Source organism: Hippocampus zosterae, chromosome 5, assembly GCF_025434085.1.
Source record: "Hippocampus zosterae strain Florida chromosome 5, ASM2543408v3, whole genome shotgun sequence".
NCBI lineage: Eukaryota > Metazoa > Chordata > Actinopteri > Syngnathiformes > Syngnathidae > Hippocampus > Hippocampus zosterae.
In genome coordinates, this window is record NC_067455.1 from 25,526,703 (window position 1) to 25,551,663 (window position 24,961).

General features: G+C 46.8%; 2 protein-coding genes across 14 annotated transcripts in view; one reads left to right on the forward strand and one right to left on the reverse strand.

The window, feature by feature from the left end:
* The window catches only part of cmc1 (C-x(9)-C motif containing 1), a 226,517-nt gene that overhangs the window by 21,052 nt on the left and 180,504 nt on the right, over positions 1–24,961 (forward strand). The gene's annotated exons all lie outside the window — the stretch shown is intronic.
* The window catches only part of soga3a (SOGA family member 3a), a 34,873-nt gene continuing 11,143 nt past the window's right edge, over positions 1,232–24,961 (reverse strand). For 4 of the 13 annotated variants that reach the window (XM_052064643.1, XM_052064642.1, XM_052064635.1 and 1 more), the window contains 5 exons: positions 20,915–21,217; positions 11,334–11,843; positions 10,222–10,301; positions 8,297–10,094; positions 1,232–2,483 (listed from right to left, as the gene is read on the reverse strand). In XM_052064643.1, coding sequence (XP_051920603.1) covers positions 2,334–2,483; positions 8,297–10,094; positions 10,222–10,301; positions 11,334–11,843; positions 20,915–21,217 — 2,841 coding nt within the window. In that variant the 3' untranslated portion in view covers positions 1,232–2,333. Of the gene's footprint in view, positions 2,484–2,560; positions 2,597–8,296; positions 10,095–10,221; positions 10,302–11,333; positions 11,844–20,914; positions 21,218–24,961 lie in introns of all 13 variants that reach the window. The other 9 variants (XM_052064640.1, XM_052064638.1, XM_052064639.1 and 6 more) reach the window with 9 other exon arrangements.

The following is a 24,961-nucleotide window of genomic DNA, read 5'->3' on the forward strand; positions in this document are numbered from 1 at the left end:
GGCACACAGAGACAAACAACCATGCATGCCCACACTCACACCTAGGGACAATTTAGAGTGTCCAACCAGCCTGCCATGCATGTTTTTGGAATGTGGGACGAAACCGGAGCACCCGGAGAATAGCCATGCCGGCCCGGGGAGAACATGCAAACTCCACACAGGGAGGCCGGAGCAGGAATTTAACCTGGTACCTCTGCACTGTGAAGTCGATGTGCTAACCACTGGACTACCGGACTGCCGTTGGGCAAACAATAAGACCTTAAATTAAACGAACATAAAAACCGGTTACTTGACCCTTGAGAGAAAGCCAGAATATGAGAGAAAACCCAGGCAAGACTTTGAAACCTACTCTGATAGATAACTAATTCTTCCAAACATCACAGAGGCGCAATCCAACACAGGTCCTGTCTCTGCATCATGAAACCGTAGCAGTATTTATATCTATATGGCGTCACTACATCCAAGGGTAGGATTTCTGGCATCATAAAATCCTTGCACCTGTTATTTGAGTCCATCTCGGATGCCAGGTTTCATACTAAGCACGGGTTACTTTCTTTTTCCATTTGTCAAAACAAATGGCTAAATATGTGACTATGCATGTCAATGCTGTCGCAGTTAACACAACAATAACACATCACTCGGAAAATATAGTCTAATCATAAGCTTGCTTTAAATTTGACGCAAAACGCATCGACGGCATTCATGCAGGAATTCCTCGATTAATTGCACAGAAGTGCAAAGTCACTACCGGTACTTTCCTAGCTCTACGCCATGACTCAGAATTAGATATCTCAGTGTTACCTGAGATGTCCGCCAACAAGATTGAAGAAGTCTTGCGGCCATTTGTCTCTTGAACTACTGTATATTGCGCTCCAACAGTCCTTTTGACAAAGAGTGATTACCGGTAATTTAATGGATTTGTCTCGCTGTTCAGAAATGAAGGAATTTCACAAATGACTCTTCCTTATTCATGGCTGCATATTTTCCAAATCAACACATTTACAGTCAAAATTCATTTCGGAGTGAAAAGACTCGTCCTGATCCGAGCATTCACAACTGTGGGCAACCTAAAAAGGACGCACATTTTTAAGTGTAGCTTTCAGAAACAAGGTACAACAAAACAGGGGGATTCTTGACAAAATAGTAACAACTCGGGTACCGGTACTCTGATGCGTCACTTGAGAAACACCCCATGAGTAGATGTGACAAAGAGACAAATTGGATTTAAGACTCCTTTTAGTCCTTATTTTATTCCACACAATTAACAGCAAAGGCATCACTTTAATAGTGATGGGGCCAAATACTTTGTCCTGATATGTTAATATTCATTAGTATAAGTTGCAAAAGGCCTTGTCCTTATTCAGTAAGCATTACTATCCATGTTGCAGAGTAAATGAAGCAGTAACGTCAGATACAATACAACTAAAGCAATGAGATGACGGCAAAATTTTCTACCCCCCAATTTTGCTGCTGTAGACTGTAAATTTCCCCGGTGTGGGACAAATAAAGGATATCTTATCTTAAAACTGCCATGAGAAACATTAGCTTTCAAAATGAAGTGAGAAAATCCTAATGACAAAGCCAGCCTTTGGTGCAAAGTTATAAAAGTAAACTCATTTTATAAATACTAAAGAAAATAAATGTGGATTCAAGATATGATCCTTATAAAGTCAGCGCTGAATTTAAAACAAAATTGTTAAGTCACAGGCAAGGTACAGTACATGTACGCAATTCTATTCAAAGCAAAAATGGACAGTTTGATGCTGCTCATAGAGTATATGTGAATCAAACATAATTCTCTTGATGTCAAAACGCATGAAAATAATACAAAATACCTTACAGTTCCATTTGATGATGCATCACTTTCAGTTGTAAATAGTATTTGTAGAGTGAAGGTAAATAGTGACACGTGGTGAGTAGATTTACAAGGCTTCTCCAGTCAAGACTAGAATTTAGACCTGAGTGAAGTACATTAAATCGCAATATTTTCAACACCTTCAAAAGCATTCGCAATGCTTGGCAGGTCAGTTTGAGCATGTTACAACACAACCGAAGCTATTATGGAACATCTTCTAATTAATCTGCTTGGCTCCAGTGGGTTCATTTGGAAGCAGACTCACAACTATAACTGTAACTATAAATGTGTGACAGAGGAGATCAGAGCCACTATGTTACAACGGTGTTGAGGATAACAGCTTATGTTTAGCTTTCATCACCGGAGTACTGCTGTTGGTCAGATAGTGAGGTGAAGATCAAAAGAAGACAGCCTCAATGTGAAAGGTCTGCCAATCGAAGAAGTAGAAGGGGAAATGGGAGATGTTTGAGGATGATAGTCAGACAGTGGTGATACAGGGAGATGCAGTGGCGGAAGCGGGTGAAGTCGGGGAGCGGCTGGCCCATCGGGAAGACAGACGTCGATTGGCTTGATGTACAGGCTTTGAGAAGATATTTTGGGTAAAAGAGATGTCTGACTCCACTTCATCCTGTGGAGGAACACATGAATTAACATTAAAGACGATAACACCATTCTATCAACTATCAAATCTAGCTCTCAAGATACTTTACATGATGTTTTTCATCTGTTGTCTTCTTGGACCTGGGGAAAACAAATAGTTCCAAACAGCATTAATATTTTCAGCTTTGTCCGGTGAAAACAATATCACAGAAAAAACAATGCCCATTTCAGGGAAGTGCCGATTTAAGATCTGACATTTCCATGGTTAATGGTAAGTGCACACACAGCCCCTACCTGAGCATTATGGCGGGCAGTGCCTATAATCCTAGGACATACGTTGTCCAAGGCGTTATGCTCATGGTCGGGCAGGGTAGGAGAGGGACCAGACAAAGTACAGTGAATAGAACTTCTATAATGAATCAAATGTCCCCTCACCCGAACGCTGGTCATGAGGGCCCCCTCTTGGCTCCCACTCCCAATGTGCTCACCACTTGTGAGAGGTGCATACAGAGCTTGGTGGTGGCTCAATGAGGGAGCCTTTGTGGTCCAGTCCCCGGCTACAAAAGCTGGCTTTAGGGACATGGAATGTAACCTCTTGATAGGAATGGACCCCGACTTCGTGTGTGAGGTTGAGAAGTTCCATTGAGACATTGTATTGTACTCCTCTGGAGCGGGTTGGGCTGTCTTCCATTCTGGAGCTGTCCTCGACCAAAGGCACCGGTAGCAAGCATGGCTATACCAATTGCACACCATTTCCATGCTTGTATATTCGGGTTTACCTAGGTGGACCAGAGTGTAGCCTCCCTCTGCCTTTCAAAATGTAGATGGGTCCTGACTGTTATATTTCCCTATGCAGCAAACTGCAGTTCAGAGTACCCACACTTTTTGGAGTCCTTGGGTGCTAGAAAGTGCTCCAGCTGAGGACTCCATTAATCTGAGACTTCAATGTTCACGTTGGGAATGACAGTCAAGTCCTGGAGGGGCGTTCTTCTGCCCTAACCATGCGTTTGAGATGAGAGCATGACGTAGACAGCGAGCTAAACAATCGTCCAATAAAAACACGAAGAAAAGAGTCCACCGTTTGGTATTTTTATGGAAGTCTTTCTTGTAAAACTGTACACAAATAGAATCATAATACAAATGTTTGTATAGAATCCAATTATGCATTTGAAATGATATTCAACACTCTTGTAACAGCTCTATTTTCTAGTTTATTCAACAAATCTATGGTAAATAGCTACAGAGATTAATTGATGAAATACTTATATATGACAATAAATGACTTGCACAGCAAAGAGTGGTATATACAACTGTGTAAATGCACGTACAGATTGTGCCTGAATGTGTCAAAAGAAGGGGGATGGAAGTGGATGTTATCACACCTCTCCACTGTTTCACTCTTGTGAATTAAAATGGCTACCCCACTGACTTTATGGGTGGTTCTAACTACTTCCACCACTAGGGGCACTGTACTGAACTGTAATACAATACTTCCATCACTAGGGGCACTGCACTGTACTGTAATACAATTAGTGGGGGCAGAATAGGCGTAATTGGGAAAAATGGATCCTCCAATCAAAAGCCAAGCTGTGTTTTGTTGTTGGACTTCTGTACTCGTTGTGGATTTTCTATAATGAACAGCATGTTCAGACATAAGGGTGTCCCACATTTGCACTTGGCACCAGGGAACCAGGGGACACAGCTCAGTCATCAGCTTTGTGGTTGTGTGATCAGACCTGCTACATGTCTTGGACACTTGGGTGAAGAGAGGCCTTCGTGATCTCTGATTGGCGACAATGACGTGTCTGTTGAGTGAAGCATTTAGAGTCAATGAGACTCAGATTTACCCCGTGTCAACAATGCTGTTCATAATCTTTATGTACAGAATGTTTAGATGTAAAATCAAGTGTCTTGTCCAGGGAAGCCAAGAGAAGTATTATAATATTCATTCATTCATTCATTCATTCATTCATTCATTCATTCATTCATTCATTCATTCATTCATTCATTCATTCATTCATTCATCTTCCGAGCCGCTTGATCCTCACTAGGGTCGCGGGGGGTGCTGGAGCCTATCCCAGCTGTCTTCGGGCAGCAGGCGGGGGACACCCTGAATTGGTTGCCAGCCAATCACAGGGCACACAGAGACGAACAACCATCCACGCTCACACTCACACCTAGGGACAATTTAGAGTGTTCAATCAGCCTGCTATGCATGTTTTTGGAATGTGGGAGGAAACCGGAGCACCCGGAGAAAACCCACGTAGGCCCGGGGAGAACATGCAAACTCCACACAGGAAGGCCGGAGCTGGAATCGAACCCGGTACCTCTGGACTGTGAAGCCGACGTGCTAACCACTGGACTACCGGGCCGCCCGTATTATAATATATATAATATATAATAGAAGTATTATAAAAATGATGAGCTTTATTTGAGAAAAAGCATTGAGGGACACCGTTCTCAGATCTGTCAAGGGAACCTTCTCCCCCTCCACGTCTTGTACTCTCATTTTATCTTGTTGGGAGGTGGTGAAGGTCAGCATTCAATTGTACAAACAGTTACTTCCATTTCGCGCGGTTCCCATTCCCATCAAATTCCCATTACACAAGTCATTGAGGGGTCCTGTTTGGTGACCACAGTGTTCCGTCACTACTTTCTGCAAATGATGTGGTTCTTTTTCTTGATTAAGATGGAATCTTCAACTTTCATTGGAGCTGTTTAAAATCAGGTGAAGCAGTTGAGATGAGAATCTGAAACCATTGTACTCAGTCAGAAAAAGTGGAGATTCCTCTACAGGTTGGAAATGAGATCATGCCCTAAGTACCTAAGATACTTGAACCTCTCGTTCAAGTATCTTAGGCTCTTGTTCATAAGTGAAGAATGAATAGAGCGGGAGATGGACTGATGAATCGGTGCACCATCTGCAGTGTTGCTGACTCTGTATCGGTCTGTTGTGTTAAAGAAGGAGCTCAGCGGAAGAGGATAGATTGAGGGATGCATAGACAGGAACATTATTTGATGTTTGTTATATGCATTGACAAAAAAACAACCTTATTTTAAAGAAATCGGTACAGTTAAGTCAAGTCAACTGTATTTATAGATCACTTTCAAACAGCCATCGCTGCATATACAAAGTGGTTTACATGGAGCAATTTAACATATACAATAAACAGTAAAAGAAATCGGTAATAAAGACAGTAGAAAGCACCAAACAGTAAAACCAAGAACAAATGTAAGTCATGCTAAGTCGAATGCCAAAGAATACAAGTGAGTTTTGAAGATGGGCAGCGAGGAGGCTTGCCAAATTTTCAGTGGGAGGTCATTCCAGAGAGAGGGACCATCAACAGAAAAGGCTTGATCCCCTCTGAGCCTCAGTTTAGTTCTTGGTACTTCTAATAATGTCTGGTCCGCAGACCTGAGGCGCCGGGCAGGTATGTAGGGGTGGATGAGCTCAGAGAGATAAGGTGGCGCGAGATTATTAAGGGATTTGAAAACAAATAAGAGGATCTTGAAAATAACTCTAAAATGTATGGGGAGCCAGTGACGGGATGCCAGAGTAGGAGTTACGTGCTCCCTCTTACGAGTACCAGTCAAGAGTCGAGCAGCGGCATTCTGGACCAGCTGAAGGCGCTTAATTGAGGACTGGCTGACTCCAAAGTAAAGGGCATTGTAGTAATCGAGCCGGGATGTGACAAAGGCAAATTACTGTTTCAAAGTGTTCATGAGAGAGGAGAGGTTTTATTTTGGCCAGCTGTCTAAGGTGAAAAGCTGGACTTAACAACGGCACCAATTTGCCGATCAAGTTTGAAATCCGCGACGCGGCCGAAAAATGACCAGCTGCACGGTTCGCCGTTGCGCTCCGCATTATCGAACCACGTCACGGGGGGAAAAAAGAATCGGAGCGAAGAAGACGGTGATAACAAGGATGTGTATGCGCGTGTGCTTGTCCAGTCGTGTACGTGTATGCGTGTACAGGTCATAGCTGCTTCGTCGAGGTCTGCTCATCATGAAGACAGTCCCGGCTTATCAGTCCATGGCCGAGAAGGAGGGGGGGTGGTGGTGGGGGCCCTAGACTCCATGCGTATTTCCATCCAGGGGAAATGCCAGATAGTGTTGTTTGTTTTGAAGAGACGGCCACCAACAATTCCAGACAGCCTTGAGTCCTTGGTCTCTATCTCTCACTGGCGCCAATCATTCAGATCCGAAAAATTCTTTCGCAGCGTGAATTCCACCGTCTCCATGGTATTTTCAATCGCGCGGAGTCGCTCCAAAAACCGCAAAGTCGCAACAATATTGCGGTTGAGCTCAGTCACCGCTTGAGTCTGAGTGTTGGACATTCGCGTCAAGCCATCCAGAGTGACCGGCAGCTTCTTCACTTCTTTAGTGAAGTGTAGCTTCTTTAAGGCCCAAGTTTGAGACTGTTGACTTAAGATTAGGAGACAGGGAACCCAAGTCTACAGGATGGGATGTACAAGGGCCACTGGGACGAAACAGTATCACCTCTCTTCTTTTCATTGAATTTCAAGAAATTTTGTGCCATCCAGGTTTTGATTTCTTCCAGGCAGGATAGGAGTGGCCTTCCTTAGAAGGCGTCTTTTTTGCTCAGTGGGAGATCTGGCAGTCATCTGCATAGCAGTGGAAGGGAATACCATGTTTCCTTAAGATGGAACCCAATGGGAGCAGATACAGCGAGAACAGCAGAGGCCCCAAAATTGAGCCCTCTGGAACACCACATGACAGGGGAGCAGTGCGTGAATCAGAGCAGCCAAGGCTGACACAAAAGGTTCTGTCAGCTAAATAGGACCTAAACCACTCAAGTGCACGACCGCCAATGCCCACCAAGTGCTGCAAACGAGTCAGCAGAATACTGTGATCCACTGTATCAAATGCTGCAGTTAAGTCCAATAAAACTAGACACACGTGGTCTCCAGTGTCATTTGCCAGGAGGATGTCACTAGAAATGTGTAACAGGGCTGACTCCGTGCTATGCATCGTCTTGAAACCTGACTGGAAGACCTCCAAGATGTTATGTTCATCCAAGAAGAATTTCAACTGCATGTGCACCACCTTTTCCAGAATTTTTGAAATGAATGGCGGTTTGGAAATGGGCCTGAAACTTGACAGCACATCTGGATCAAGACCAGGTTTCTTGATCAAGGGTTGGACCACAGCATGTTTAAACTGTTGGGGAACTACACCAGAAGAGAGGCTGCTGTTGATGATATCCAAGACCGATGCACCAACACTCGGGAGAAGCTCCTATAAGAAATGCGGGGGAAGAGAGTCGCAGGGGGAGCCAGATGGCTTCGTCTGGCGAACTACATCCTCCAAAAGCGTCAAGGACACAGTTTCAAAAGAATTTAACACAGCTGAACATGGAACATGGACAGAGGGGTCAGAAGCGTGAGACAGCCTCTCTCAGCTATCTTTGTCCAAAAAAAACACTTCCTTTTGTGAGGCTCAGTATAAGGACTTTACTCTGATAAATTCTTAAAGGTGAATGTATGAGGCTATATTTATATGCAAAACCACAAATTCCATGTGCAGGGAGCCTTTAAGCAAGGAAATGCCCCAGATTATAATGGATACTTTGGCCTGCTTCTGTTCATGTGGCACATATTGTACTAATAATAGACAACATTCCCTCCAGAGCGGACTGACTCAATGAGAGATCATTGACGACACAGAACTGAGTAATTATTATCAAGCATCATGCAAGTCATTTGAGCAAGTTTTTGTCAAACCCAAATGTAGATTATTTCATCCCAAACAAGGTTCTGAATGTTCAAATCTTAATTGAGATGTGAATGTGTGCATACCGCAAAGTTAAATTTGACCCACCTGCATTTGCTGCTGTATCTGTGCCACTCTGATGTTACTGTGGGTTTTTAGAGTGGTGCTTGTCTCTATACGTGACAGCTGTCGCAACGGAGGTGCTGTGGGATTTGGAGTCATGTCTCGCATGTTCAATCCGGTGCCATCATCTTGTTGAAGGCTGACGTTAGGACCCATAGCTTTCTCATCCTGTGGTGGTGACTTAGCTGCATTCTCATAGTGCTTGAGAATTCTTTCTAATGCTCCGTAGTTGGACCGTGAACCTTCAGGGCGTGGGTACGCAGCAAGAGTGAGGGGCTTCCAGGGATGGTCTTTCAACTTTCGAGTTGCAGGTGTGGAGCAGTCCATCTGGGAGGGAGGCACAGATTCAAGTCTTGGAAGTGTAATTTGTCTCAGTTTACTCTGAGCTGAAGGCTCCTGGAGTGAGATGTCAACTCTCGCTGGCTGAATCTGAGCTCTTGAAGAAGTGTCCCTCTTATAGATTGCATCTTTCACACTCTGACCTGAATAGATATTTGCAGACAATGCAGACTCAGAAAGGGGAGTGTCTTTAGGTGATCTGATTTGCGTTTTTCTGGAAGGGTTTCTTGCTGTTTGAACATTTTGTTGTACCTCAGAAAGATGTGCAGGACTCCGAGAAGTGCGTGTGTTGGCCTCCCGGACTGCAGTGTTTGATTGTTCAGTTATATTGATGGACGATGTGCAATTTTTCATTCTGGCCTCTTGGACTTTATAACTACTTGGGCTCACTTTGTCCTTTGTGTTCTGAATGGGAAGATTTGAAGTGGGAGTGAAAAATGCAATCTCAACATTTACGTCCATGACACCAGTTGTGTCATCAGCGCAATGCCTGGCAAGTGAATGCTTATCCGGCACACAGTCAGCTTTCACGGCTGGTTGGCAACCCACAGAGTGGGCGCCTGCTTCTGTAACATATTCTTCATCTACCCCATACCCCATCTCTGCCTGAAACAAAGTTCTGTTAAACTCTGCTGTTTTTTTTTCCAACATGATGTTTCTCCTGGAACCATGTAGGTTGGGACTGGTTGATGATATTTCCAGGGAGGACATTAGCAAATCTGCGAGTAATTCTGTAAGAACTGAAGACGTTTGTCTTTGGTGGTTGTGCAAATTCCCAATAGCAGCGCTGTAGGGTGAGCGGTCTTTTCTTGAAGTCAATATGTTAGCTTCAGAGAAACTCTTCTGGACAGTCCCACATCTGGACAACTTACTGCAAGTGAACTTGGTTGCATCACAAGACCAACGGTTGTGGCAGCAGCCAATGTTACAGTTTGAATTTTTCGGAATGGAACATGACGCTACCGCACCATCTATGAAAACCTTTCCTTCATTTTCTTTCAACATTGCTTCAAACTTTCTAACAATGGATGGACTGCCATACTGTTGGTCTATTGTAACACATGGGCTGTGGCACTTTGTCATTGTTGTTATGGGGGACTCAGGGATGTGGAGTTCTGTGTCAGTCTGAGAGGGGGAGCTCCGATTCCGGGGAAAATTGCGGGGAGGAACATGGGGGGCTTCTGTATCTACAGGAAAGAGTGCGACAGGACTTTTTTGTACATCTTTGCAGCTGTTAACAGAATTGCTTTCCCAGGAATCTTTTGACCCTCTATTGGCCCGCCAGGTGTAATCCGGTGACAAGGTAATCCAGTTTTCCTTTTCTAATTCCTTAAGTTCCTGGCAGATATGGTTGAGGTCATATGTTGCATCCTTCGACTTGAGTCCAGTGTGCTCCGAGTCCGCGGGGATGTTTTCTTCTGAGAGGTACAATTCAGACTGACTTCTGAAACAAATTCAGGCATATAACTACTCTATTAAGTTCAATGTGTAAGAGAGATATGTTGAATGGTTGATTTACAGATTTGTCACTGTTTAATACAGATTTGTTTACAGCAATAAGGCTTTAATACCTTTTATCCTCACTCTTCTTTTTTATCTCATCCTGGTAGCTACAGAGTTCCTCACTGACACGAGCTATCTCCTTCAGAGCCTGGAACAATGAGACAAACAGAAAGAGATGTCTGGATCATTTACTGTCATGCTTTTAGTGTTGTATTTTTATTCTGTGAAAGAGAAAGGATGTATAAAATACACAGACAATGGACCAAAAAATGTATATGTAATGCTACCTATAGTACTCAAAATATGGACAAAAGTATTGAGACACACCTTAGCTCCTATCCATTTTCTGCAGTGCTTACTATTTAATCTTGAATCTTTATTTTTCCAAGATATTTTTAAACATTCTCCAAACTTTAAGGGAGCTTTTTGCAGATGCCCTTTTCATTTTTAACACAAATATGCCCCAGTGCAGAATGCAAAATCTATAAATGGATGAGTTTGGTGTGGAAGAATGTAGAGGCCTGACCTCAACCCCATCCAACACCTTTGGAATGAAGTACAACGGAAATTGTGAGCCAACCCCCCCCCCGTCAGTAACCAAGCTTCATCAATAACTTATCACCATATATGTTTTTCTTGACTCAGGGACTGAAATCGCTTTAAATGACTTTTCAACAGGAGGATGCTAGCTAAGTTAACAGCTATGATGGACAGACCCTCCCACCCCCTCCAGGCCATCCTGACAGCACTGGGCAGCTCCTTCAGCCAGAGCCTGATACACGAGTGCTGCAAGAAGGAGAGGTACTGCCGCTCGTTCCTGCTGACTGTCGAATAGACGGTCCTGAAAACCTGGACTCACCCATTTTAAATAGTACAGCCACCTTATGCAGCATATATGCAGTTGCATATACTGTATACTTATATTTTATATTGCATTCTGTACTGTGTACAGCTCATTTTTAAAATTTATTTTGTGTATGCAAATACTTTTTCTACTTTCTTCCCTTTAAAATTTTGCCGCTGTAAATTGCGAATTTCTCCATTGTGAGACAAATAAAGGTTTTGTTATTCTTATTCTTATTTTCTTGTAAATGTAACTGCCGAGTGTCCCAACACCATTGTTTATTCGGTGAAGAATAATTTCATGTTGATTCAAGAAATGTAACGTCTGATCACTTACAGCATTGAGAGCAGTCATGCTTTTCTTCTTCTCACTGGCGTTACCCCGCTCGACCAACAGTGGACTTTCTTGAATGCCATGATGAAGACATTTTTCATTCCCAATGGAGGCATGTTTTGTTGCCTGTCCACATCCAATAGATTGATGGAAAATTCCTTCAAGCTCAGCAGTGTTGGCAACATCTTTCTTATCAAGGATGGAGTCTCTTAACCTTAATCCATGGTGTGCATATTCATTCTGATTAAACTGACCACCTGCAATTAGTTCACCGAGTCTGTCTGGTTGACAACAGGTGGTTGAATGACTCTCACCCACCCGGCCACCGATAATGTAGCGATCAGACGCAGGTGAGGTCTCAGGCTGACTGCAGCTGCTATGGGTCTGCGACAACTCACTGAGCACACTGGAACCAGAGCTCAGTGAACGGACACTTAGCCGAGGCATTTCTTCTTCATTCCGACGACCACAAGCACCCTCTCGCTTGGCCCTGGCCCTGACCTCACAGTACAACTAGGAAGAGTAAGAGGAAAATATAAACACATGCTACAATATGATCATGTACACAGATATATATATATATATATATATATATATATATATATATATATATATATATATATATATATATATATATATATATATATATATATATATATATATATATATATATGAAGTTTACGTTATGAAGGTGATCGCTGTCAGCAAAATCGGGAAATGGAAATAGAATTAGGTGAAATCGGGAGTTTGAAATGTGAAATCGTTGTAAACAGGGTATGTTTAAACGAGATTCGACTGAAGTCATTTCTCCTACAGCAGCTGGAAAATCTTGAAACACACACATCGGGGGTAAATTACAGTAATCCCTCATTTCTCGCGGTTAATGGTGACCAAAACCACCCGAGATAAACGAAAATCCGCAAAGTAGCGACCAATGAACATATACATGAAAAAAAAGCCCCACGTGGGCCTTTGCGCTTGAGCAGAGCACTAACAAACACACACACACACACACACACACACAGGCCAGCATCCCGGTTGTGCAGCAGAGTGTTTATGATTAGTCAATTAAGGATGATTAGACAATTAAGGATGGAAGAGAGCTTTTGTTCTTATAAGCCTCCCCTCCCTCTCTCTCTCTCAGCCACACACACAGACACGCATGCTGTCACGTCCCGTGTTTGCCAGCAGGGGGCAGGCTTTTCCTGCCTACCGCCGACACACCTGTCACCCATTAAGGACTGATTACACAGGCTTTATCTTTGTGCTCGGGCAGTTGACTTACTGCCGGAGTATTCAACGCCGTGCCAATTCTCTCGATTACTGCCTTAATCTATTCATTGCTGTGTAGCCTTGTGGCTGTGATTGCGCGTTGTTAAATCTAATCTTATTAATTCCTATTGTAGCCAACTATATTCCTTGCCGTTTTCTCGCAAGCGTTTTCTGTTGCTTCCTTTTATTCCTGGTCCTGATTTTGACCAGCGTTTTCTGTTTGTTGCTCCCGGACGGGTATTTTGTGTTTTGTATTAAAACCCATTTGTTCTCGGACCATCTTTTCTTTGTCTGCTATTTCGGGGATCCACCTCATTATCTTGTTGTGCACGAAGCGATCATTTTATCGCTTCGGGCACAACGTGACAGAATACTCCGGCCACCATGGATCCCGCAGACTTAGAAAAGATTTTTTCCGTTCTGTCCTGCCGAGAGCAACAGTTAAGTCAGCAGGGCCAAGCCATTTCGGAAATCAGCAGCGCGGTTTCCATGCTGGCTCACAGGTTCGATGATTTCGAACCCCGTCTTGTACGGGTGGAGGAACGGAGAGCACCTCCCTCCGTGATTCGTCCTGCCACCCCTGAGGCACCCGCATCATTTCCCACAATGATGAGGGAGCCTTCGCTTCCACACCCCCCACGTTACGGGGGTGAGCACGGGCAGTGTGGGTACTTCCTCCACCAGTGCTCGCTCGTTTTCGACCAGCAACCTTCCCTCTATGCTACTGACGCCGCGAAGGTGGCATATATTATGAGCCTGTTGACAGGTCCGGCGGCGTCATGGGCGATGGCGACAAGCGACGCGAAGCCGAGCCTCCGGTCTTCATTCCACGGCTTCGTGGCGGCGTTTCGCCGGGTGTTCCACCATCCCGTGCGGGGCAGAGAGGCTGAGGGCCGGCTACTTGAACTCCACCAGGGGAGGCGATCGGTGGCGGACTACTCCATCGAGTTCCAGATTCTGGCCGCCCAGAGTGGCTACGGCGACCGGGCGCTGTGCGGACTGTTTCGCCGTGGATTAAACACCGAACTCAAGGATGAGCTGGCGACTCGCGACCACGGGCTCCAACCTGGAGGAGTTAATCGAGCTCTCCCTGCGATTGGACAACCGCCTGAGAGAGAGAAACCGGGAGCGGGGAGGTGATCGTTCTCCGTCCCGGCGTGCCACGTACTGCGGGGAGGAGCCGATGCAGCTGGGTGGCGAAAACGTTGGACCGAAGCAGAGACGGCGCCGATTCAACGATCGGGCTCGGTCTGACAGCTGTCAACGAGGACCTCATGCTGCCCCCAGCCGACCGGAACATTCCCCATCCTCGCCCTCCAAAAACTGTGAGTCCCGACCCCGCGCAGAGTCCCCCACGCCTCGGCGAACTGACTCCCGGCCGGGACACACCGGGAGACTGGAACTCGAGGGGGAGATATTTGAGGGGCCCCGGTCGCGGCGGGTTAGGGCTCTGATAGACTCGGGGGCTGATGGTTGTTTTATGGATACCGACTTCGCCGCTGACCTGGGCTGTTATGTCGAGAAGTTGGCCGATAAAAAGCGGGTTTGTGATCTCGATGGACACCTCCTGGGGGTCGTGACGCAAAGAACAGAACCACTAAAACTAAAATTATCCGGTAACCATGTTGAGCATCTACGGTTCTATTTAATGCAGTGTCGTAACGCTCCGGTTATTCTCGGCTTGCCCTGGCTCAGGACTCACAACCCCGTAATTTCCTGGGAGCGTCCGGCAATAGAGAGTTGGAGCCGGAATTGTTATGAACGTTGTTTAGGATCAGCCGTAGGGCAGCACGAACGTGCCGGTGACGACATCCCCGAAACTATCTGCCTTGACGGAGTGCCAGACTGCTATCATGACTTGCGTCAAGTTTTCAGCAAGGATCGCGCACGCTCTTTGCCCCCGCACCAACCCTACGATTGCGCCATAGACCTGCGGGCGGGCGCTCCGTTGCCAACCTCACGGCTGTATCAGGTGTCTAAACCCGAGCGCGAGGCACTGACGGAATACATCAACAGCTCGCTCGCTGCAGGTCTAATTAGACCATCGCGATCGCCGTTAGGTGCGGGGTTTTTCTTTGTTGGAAAGAAGGACAAATCCCTGCGACCGTGTGTGGATTATCGGGGTCTGAACGACATCACGGTAAAAAATAAGTATCCGCTACCATTGCGAGACTCCGCCTTCGCCCCTTTACAGTCAGCCACAGTCTTTTCAAAATTAGATTTACGCAGTGCCTACCACCTGGTTCGCATCCGGAAAGGTGACGAGTGGAAGACTGCTTTTAAGACCCCGCTCGGCCATTTTGAATATCTGGTTATGCCCTTCGGGCTGACAAATGCCCCCGCCGTTTTTCAGAATCTCATCAACGGCGTGTTGAGAGACATGCTGAACATTTTCTGTTTCGTCTATCTTGACGATATTTTAATTTTTTCCCAATCAATTCAAGAACACAAGCGACACGTCAGACTGGTATTGCAGCGTTTATTAGAGAACAGGCTCTTCGTCAAGGCAGAGAAGTGTGAATTCCATGTACCTGTCATCTCCTTTCTGGGGTTTATAATTGAGCAGGGCAAGCTGAGAGCAGACCCCACCAAGACGGAGGCGGTGACGAACTGGCCGACACCGACTAACCGGAAGGAGTTGCAACGCTTCTTGGGGTTCGCTAACTTCTACCGTCGTTTTATTCGCAACTACAGCCAAAAGGTACTCCCGTTGACCCGTCTGACGTCCACAAAAGTCCCATTCAGATGGGATTCGGCTGCGGGGTCGGCATTTTCCAGCCTAAAGGCCGCATTCACAAATCCCCCGGTACTGCAACATCCTAACCCGGACTTCCCGTTCGTCGTAGAGGTGGACGCCTCGGATTCGGGGGTCGGGGCCGTTCTGTCCCAGCGTTCCCCGGTCGACCAGAAATTGCACCCCTGCGCCTTTTTCTCTCGTCGACTCAGTACAGCAGAGTCCAACTACGACGTGGGCAATCGTGAACTGCTAGCTGTAATCGTCGCCCTACAGGAATGGCGCCACTGGCTCGAGGGGGCTAAGGAACCGTTCACGGTCTACACCGACCACAAGAACCTGGAATATCTCCGCTCCGCTAAAAGACTCAACCCCCGTCAGGCCCGGTGGGCACTATTCTAAACCCGTTTTGACTTCATCATCACATACTCTCCTGGCTCTAAGAACACCAAGCCCGATGCCCTTTCCCGTCTCCACGACCCCGTGGAGAGGGACCGGTCACCAGAGACCATCCTCCCGACCCGGTGCATCGTGGGGGCGTTGAGATGGGAGATCGAACAGAAGGTCCAGGAAGCCCTGGATGGTGTCCAGGTCCCGGCTGGATGCCCCGCAGGGAAGTTGTTTGTACCCCCACCTCTGCGCTCGGAGGTGTTGCAGTGGGGACACGGGTCCAAGGTGGCCTGCCATCCTGGGGTGAACCGGACTGTGCATCTCGTCACCCAGCGGTTCTGGTGGCCGGAGCTTCGGAGGGATGTGGTGGACTATATCAATGCCTGCTCCGCCTGCGCCTGCGGCAAGGTCTCACATAGGCCTCCGGCAGGACTGCTCCAGCCGTTGCCCATCCCTCCTCGACCTTGGTCACACATCGCCCTGGATTTCGTCACGGGCCTTCCTCCATCCCGTGGGCGGTCGGTCGTCCTCACCATCGTGGACCGGTTCTCTAAGGCGGCTCATTTTGTTCCGCTGTCTAAGTTGCCGTCTGCACTGGAGACCGCCGACCTCCTAGTCCAACACGTCTTCCGTCTCCATGGGATCCCGGTGGACATCGTCTCGGATCGGGGGCCCTCAGTTCGTGTCCCGCGTATGGAAGCGGTTCTGCCGATCCCTCGGGGCCACGGTCAGTCTAACCTCGGGATACCACCCCCAGTCCAACGGACAAGCCGAGCGTGCCAACCAGGATCTGGGAGCGGCCCTCCGCTGTGTATGCCTGCGCAGTCCCTCCTCCTGGGTCGACCACCTACCGTGGGTGGAGTATGCACACAACACCCTCGTCTCTTCAGCCACTGGTAGGTCCCCCTTCATGTCGGCCTACGGGTATCAACCGCCGCTGTTCCCGTCCCAGGAAGGACAGGTGGAGGTCCCGTCTGTGCAGCATCACCTCAAGCGAGCCCACCGCGTATGGAAAGAGGCCCGAGCTGCATTGGCCCGCACGGCGACCCGGAACCAGCAAATCGCGGACCGTCGTCAGCGCCCGGCACCTACTTACGTGGTAGGGCAGGAGGTGTGGTTGGCTACGAGGGATCTCCGCCTGGCCGGCACGTCTGCGAAACTGGGGCCCCGATTCACTGGACCGTTCGTGGTCGAGTCCATCGTCAGCCCCGTCACGGTCAGGCTCCGGCTGCCGCCCGCCATGAAGGTTCACCCCGTGTTCCACGTTTCCCTGCTCAAACCAGTGGTTTCCAGTCCCTTGGCTCCGCCTTCCACTCCGCCCCCCCCTCCGCAGGTCGTCGACGGTGACCCGGTGTACACGGTTCGTGCCATCCTGGACTCTCGGCGCAGGGGTAAGGGGTTCCAGTATCTGGTCGACTGGGAGGGCTACGGGCCCGAGGATCGTCAATGGGTGCCCCGCTCCTGGATCCTTGATCCGTCCCTTCTGCGCGACTTCCACGCAGCTCATCCGACCAAGCCGGGTAGGCCGCCGGGAGGCGTCCGTTGAGGGGGGGGGGTACTGTCACGTCCCGTGTTTGCCAGCAGGGGGCAGGCTTTTCCTGCCTACCGCCGACACACCTGTCACCCATTAAGGACTGATTACACAGGCTTTATCTTTGTGCTCGGGCAGTTGACTTACTGCCGGAGTATTCAACGCGTGCCAATTCTCTCGATTACTGCCTTAATCTATTCATTGCTGTGTAGCCTTGTGGCTGTGATTGCGCGTTGTTAAATCTAATCTTATTAATTCCTATTGTAGCCAACTATATTCCTTGCCGTTTTCTCGCAAGCGTTTTCTGTTGCTTCCTTTTATTCCTGGTCCTGATTTTGACCAGCGTTTTCTGTTTGTTGCTCCCGGACGGGTATTTTGTATTAAAACCCATTTGTTCTCGGACCATCTTTTCTTTGTCTGCTATTTCGGGGATCCACCTCATTATCTTGTTGTGCATGAAGCGATCATTTTATCGCTTCGGGCACAACGTGACACATGCACATGCACGCACACACGAGCAGCATCATAAACACCACTTAAAAACTTATTAAAGATCAAAGAGCAACCCAGTGATTTTTTTTTATGAATATGTTTTAAAAAATCCACGATGCACCGAAACCGGTGCATCTGAACTCTTTATCTAAACTCTTGCGCCACTGCACATTAGTATGCTGTGGGAAATTTCACATACTGTATTTGGTCCAGCTATCATCCTCTATACCGCGTATCCTCATTTGTCATGTACAGCAGGGCTGTTTCATGTTCAGGGGAAAATGTCAAGTTATATATATCCGTAGTTTCCCCACTTCACCACAGAAGATTCTATCTTGATTATATTCAATGACGCACACTTACAATCCTTTGAGACCCCGTGATGTACGACCTTTACCATAGTAACTGACAATTATTGCATCAGATGCATTGGCAGTTGCATGTGAATTTGATCTGGGACTTTAAGAAAAAACTGTAAAACGAACAGAAAAAATCCATCCATCCGTTTTCTGAACCACTTATCGTCACTGGGATTGCGGGCGAACTGGAGGCCATCCTAGCTGTCTCTGGGCAGTAAGTGGAGTACATCCAGAACTGGTTATCAGTCAGTTTGGTCACATAGACAAACAACGAGTCACGCTGAGGTTCATGGCAATGGACGGATTTTTGGAACGTGAGAGGAATTGAAGTCCCGGCCGGGCACAGCATGAAGAGGCAACGTGGGTGCCCCTTCTCATGGGCTCACCACCCATGGGAGCGGCCAAAGGAGTCGGGTGCAATGTGAGCTGGGCAGCAGCCAAAGGCGGGGACCCTGGCGGTCCGATCCTCAGCTGCAGAAGCTAGCTCTCGGGACGTGGAATGTCACCTCTCTTGCAGGGAAGGAGCCCGAGCTGGTGTGCGAGGGAGAGAAGTTCCGACTGGATATAGTCGGACTTGCCTTCACACACAGCCTGGGTTCTGGTACCAGTTCTCTCGAGAGGGGTTGGCCTCTCTTCCACTCTAGAGTTGGTCAAAGTGAGAGGCGCAGAGCAGGTTTGGGCATACTCATTGCCCCCAGGCTCAGTGCTTGTACATTGGGGTTCACACCGGTAGACGAGAGGGTAGCGGGGACGGGTCCTGACCGTTGTTTGTGCATATGCACCAAACAGCAGCTCAGCATACCCACCCTTTTTGGAGTCCTTGGAGGGTGTGCTGGAGAGTATTCCGGTTGGGGACTCCCTTGTTCTGCTGAGGGACTTCAATGCTCACGTGGGCAATGACAGTGAGACCTGGAAGGGCGTGATTGGGAGGAACACCCCCCCGATCAGAACTCGAGCGGTGTTTAGTTATTGGACTTTTGTGCTCATCGCGGATTGTCCATAACACACACCTTGTTCAAACATAGGGGTGTCCATATGTGCACTTGGCACCAGGACACCCTTATGGACACCAGTTCGATGATTGACTTTGTAGTTGTATCATCGGATTTGCGGCCGCATGTATTGGACACTCAGGTGAAGAGAGGGGTGGAGCTGTCAACTGATCACCACCTGGTGGTGAGTAGCCTCCGATGGTGGGGAAGATGCCGGTCGGTCCTGGCAGACCCAAACGTATTGTGATGGTTTGTTGGGAGAGTCTGGCGGAATCCCCTGTCAGAAAGAGTTTCAACTCCCACCTACGGCAGAGCTTTTCCCATGCCCCGGGGGTTCCGGGGTACATTGAGTCCAAATGGACCATGTTCCACGCCTCTATTGTTGAGGCGGCCAATCTGAGTTGTGGCCGTAAGGTGGCTGGTGCCTGTCGTGGCAGCAACCCCTGTACTCGCTGGTGGACACCAGCAGTAAGGGATGCCGTCAAGCTGAAGAAGGAGTCCTTTCGGGTCTTTATGGCCTGTGGGACCCCAGAGGCAGCTGACGGGTCTAGACTGTCTAAGCAGATCGCAGCTTCGGTGGTCGCCGAGGCAAAAACTTGGGCGTGGGAAGAGTTCGGTTAGGCCATGGCAGCCGACTTCCGGACGGCTTCGAGGAAATTCTGGTCCACCATCCGACGTCTCAGGAGGGGGAAGCAGTGCACCACTAACACTGTGTACAGTGGGGGTGGGGCGCTGCAGACTTCGACTCGGGACTTTGTGAACCGGTGGGCAAAGTACTACAACCACCAACACACCTTCCTTGGAGGAAGCAGTCTGAGGACCCTGAGGTGGCCTCTCCTATCACTGTGGTTGAACTCTCCGATGTGGTGAAAAAGCTCCTCGGTGGGAATGGCCCAGCTGTTTGAGATGTCACAAAAGCAAAAAAATAGCAGTGCTATACTTGAATTTATGCTTGAAAGAGGTCTTTTTTTCGTTTTATCCTCAGAAGTTGGAAATCTGATTACATTTAGCTGTTTTCTCAAGATGATTGCTAAAGAACAAAAAAAGACAAAGAAACTTTTTATCAGCTGAAATAAGAGAGCCTCGTCTTTCTTTTGGTAGGCTGCATGTTTATATCGCAATAGAATACAATCATCCGTGGGTCCAGTAAATCGGCTAGGATTGGGGGTTTTGCTCCAGTAAAAATGGCGGGAATTCATTAAAATGCTTACTTTTTATTTTAGAACATTGAAATTCAATTTTCATTCACTTGAGATTTTCTCATACATGCATCCCAGTTACAGCATACTGAGTCACAGAGCGGAATTGTAGTGGCTCTCCTTCTCCACTACACCCTTTCCTTTTTAATGCTAATGTAACAGGGCCAGTAAAGAACTTACTGTACTGTCTTATAATTACGCAAAATCTGTGAAATGATAAATACCTGATGTGTTCTTTTACTATCGCCTCTATTATCAAAGGGTGGAACAAAACTTCAATAATTAACCCTTTCATGCACCAATAATAATAACCTGTAACCTGATAACATGATAAGCTGTCCACTGTCGTGACCGCTTTCCCTGGAAGGATTAATGTGGCAATGCTACTTTGAAGTTCAACTCCCGCCTTTGACACTCCCTTTTCCCCTTGGTGTCGATGGGGTGGGGCACCCCGCATCACTATAATTGACGGGAGGACATTGTTTTCTGCTGTTTTTGTCAGGTCTTGTGATAGAGAAGATTAAACGCAGACCGCACAAGAAATCCTGCAGTGCATCATCAATCTTCTTCAACCCAACGCTGTCGGACACTAATCTGAGCAAATGTTTAACATACCTCTTCTATTTTCTTTTGCATATCTTTCAGTTGGCTCTCCCATTCACTCCTTTCAATGTCAAATCTCTCCAGTAGCTCGGCTTTCTCCTTCAACCAATTCTTCTCATTGTGCTCCAGGCGACAGCGCAGCTCCATGGTGGGTGAGTGTGTGTCCGCCAGAAGTTTCCGTTGTACCTCCTTGTCCTGATGGAGCGTTGACGTCTCACTCTGCTTTTCACAATGAGCTTGTTTAGCCACTGCGTAAGACCCTGACGCACACTGGACACCTCCACTCGCTGATCTCGAGCCACCTTTGGTTTCCAGCTGAAGAGACCCAAACACAAGCAGGAAAAGGAATGCAAGGAGACGGAGAAGGAATGACAGTGGTGAAAGTGGTCAGTTGTTTGGAATGGATGAAAGGAAAAGAAAGATGAGAGCCAGATGGGAGACAAGAATTGTTTTTTTGTTTTTTTTTAAGAGGAATGATGAGAATGAAGGAGTGGCAGGAAGAGAAGGTGGAAGAAGTGAGGAAATAATGCACCATGGGATGAATGTTAGTGGGTTTGGAGGAGGGAAGAGCAAAGATAGAAATTTGAAAATATACCGTGAGACCTCACACAGATGGTTAGTGGTTTAAGAGGCCATGCCTCTTGTCTATGGTACTTCACCAACGCCAACAGTAAACAGTTCAGAAGCACATGAATACAGTGAGAAGGCAATAACTGACTGGTCCCCTGCTAATGTGAGCGTTGTTTCGATATTTCTTCAAATTTTTGACTCAGTCCAATGAGATTCATTTAATGAGCCTATGACTAACGATTGTACTGATAAAAGGGTGCAGTTGATTTCCACTCTATTAAGGTCAAAAGCATCGTGACATCATTGACGCTGATTAGGGTGCCATTGTTTAGTTTGGTCTCTCTGGGCAGACAGAAAATGTCCTTTTGTCAAAGTTCTACTTTGGCTGATCTGATCCGCACAATCAGATATAATAAACTATGACAGCTAATCTTAAATGTCTTGTACAAAACTGAGCTAATGAAGGGCAGTCCTCTTTCTCAAAAGAGTACAAATCTGAGTATGTTGCGTACATGTGGTTAATTTGCACAGGATGTTGCGCTCAGGGGCCGCCTGGTAGTCCAGTGCTTAGTGCGTCGACCTCACAGTACAGAGGTGCAGGGTTTGATTCCGGCTCCGGCCTCCCTGTGTAGAGTTTGCATGTTCTCCCCGGGCCGGCCTGGGTTTTCTCCGGGGACTACGGTTTCCTCACACATTCCAAAAAAAACGTGCATCGCAGGTCAAGGGAATACTCTAAATTGTCCCTAGGTGTAAGCGTGGATAGTTGGTTGTGGATATAAGTTGCAGCATTATTTATAGACATGTTGGAATGCTGGCACAAGCTGCAAAGTTTTATTCAAATTGAATGTACTATCATCTTAATTGTCTTTATTATAAATTTGTACAAACCTTAAAGATTTTGGGCTGTAAGATAATGATAGCTATATCAATTTGCACAATCACGATTACACGATTAGTCAATTTGTGATAACTATTAGTGACGAGTTGACTAGCAAAATAATCGTTTCCAGTAGTCGTCAAAAATTGTTATTGCATATGCTGCACACACTTGGTTAATGCTCAACACTAAGTTATTCTTCTCGTGATATGCATAAAGCTAATCAGGGAGTGCCGACATTAAAACCAAATTTAGAGTGTGAATGTGTGTGTGCTGGCCCGGTATGGGACGTCAGGACATCCTGTTAATTTCCCGGTGGGCCTACACGGGACGCTATTTCAGCCCGCAGGCTCATTTCAAAATCAGCAAATACTGTAAAGTGGTTTTGGTGGACGAAGCCAGTCGCAGAGTGAATAACCTGGGGCGGTGTGAATTTTCCCAATTGGTCGGCCTGCTTTATGGACTGTTTGGGCCGCTATGTTGCATGGAGTGGATCATACAAGCTTTCGCTCATCAGGAGTAAACATGAGGTAAACATCTCTCTCTCTCTCTCTCTCTCTCTCTCTCTCTCTCTCTCTCTCTCTCTCTCTCTCTCTCTCTCTCTCTCTCTTTCTCCAACAATGACTCGTATCTGTTTGCTAAAATCTCTGCTTGATTTAAAGAAAAAACAGCTCATTGGGCAAAATGTTTTCTTAATTTTGGCTGATATGAATTGGCTTAGTCCTTGCAAAGTTTTTATAAGAGAGCTATGCATTCAAAATAAACTACCAGATTGATTGTCAAGCATCCAATTTGGAGGTCCTAATCCAGATACTTCCAGGCAGATTTTACTGTGTGCTGCTGATTTATGAAGGTTCCTGGCAGCTTGGTGACATCTCACTGTGTCTTAGCGGCCAGACCCCCGCCTCCCTTTGCCATTACCTAGTCTCCCATCAACCCTAGTAATGTGACATTAGTGTTGACTATTTATAGTGGGTCGCTGTAGCAACACACTCACTGTTATGTATTCTCTGCCATACAGGCATGATGGTCAAAGTGTGCAGTTTTAGACTAAGTTTAAGGTGCTTGTGCATTCATTACTTTGTTTTCTTTTAACTAGTTGAAACCTGGCTGAAACACGCTTCTGTTTTGCTTGCACAGCTTCTTAAGGATTTCCTTTCTGAGGAAAGTTTGCTTTCACTGCTGATTTGTAATTTATCAGCCTGAGACGATTGACTCAATTAACGATCTCGTTTTTAGATTTTCACTATTTGTTTACCTTTGGTTGTCCATCGTGTGTCTGTAATTCAAGTAAATTTACAAAGAGCCTCAAGCCAAAAGCTAAGGGGCGATTTATTTTGGAAGAGTTTAATTTAGTGACCCCAGGCCACAGGCAGAAATAGCACCATGACTGAAGCTTGTAAGAGTTTTGTGACTCAATACAGAAATAACACACTAAGGCTCACTGGCAAGGATTCCTTCCTGCTTCCTATTTCACACAAAGAGGTACATACAGTACAGACACTGGCGGTTCTAGGAAGTTTTAACTGGAATGGCGAGACGGAGGCAGGAGGTTCAGTTTGGAGGGCGGCGTTTATAACACGCCCCCCTCAAATTGTTAAAGTGAACAGTGCTAACTAAACAAGTTTATTTGAGCACCTGTCACATTCTCAGAAAGATCACAAATTCAACCAGCATAACATTCAACCACCACATCTATTTTTTTTGAAACTCTTGAATGCCATCCATTCATCCATTTTCTGATACACTTTATCCTCACAAGGGTTGCGGGGGGTGCTGGAGCCGATCCCAACTGTCTACGGCCAGTAGGCGGTGACCACCCTGAGCCGGTTGCCAGTCAATTGCCGGGCACACAGAGATGTACAAACAGCCGCATCCATACTCACACCGAGGGACAATTTTGAGTGTTCAACCAGCCTGCCATGCATGTTTTTGGAATGTGGGAGAAAACCTGAGTGCCCGAAAAAAAAACACGCATGCACAGGGAGAACATGGAAACTCCACACAGGAAGGTACAATACTTTTTGTGTGTGTGTGTGTGTGTGTGTGTTACTATACATTGTTTTACTACCCGCCCGCCCCACACCCCAAAAAAAGCAGGCCATCTCTCTCTTACTTCTCAGTCTCATGAGCAGCCATTACTATGTCTGGTGGGGTGTGGCCGGACAGGCTGCATGGCTTTTTTTAATATCTCAATGTAACCTACGACAGTATTCTAGAGGTTGTCTTCCATCAGTCCGTCACTGTCTCTGTCAGTATTTCAAGCTGATCCATGTGAGCCCAATCTATCCCTCGTTGGCGAAAGCCACTTGGCGTGGAGAGTGTAACTTCACAGGCACCGCACAAGACAACATGCAACCAAATCACGAAAGTTAAAAAAATTAAAATGACCGGCGCGCGCGCGCGCGCACACATACACACACACACACAACATGGTGATTGGTGAAATAAAAACAATATGGGACACGTGTCATTGATGTATTTTTGATTGAAAGGTATACAAAATAATCATTTTATTTAAAATTTTGATTCAGGTGCGCGGCACCTGCGTGTGACGTAGTACTGGTAAGTCCATTGTTGACACTGTTGGGCTGTCGGCGACGACTTTGGAC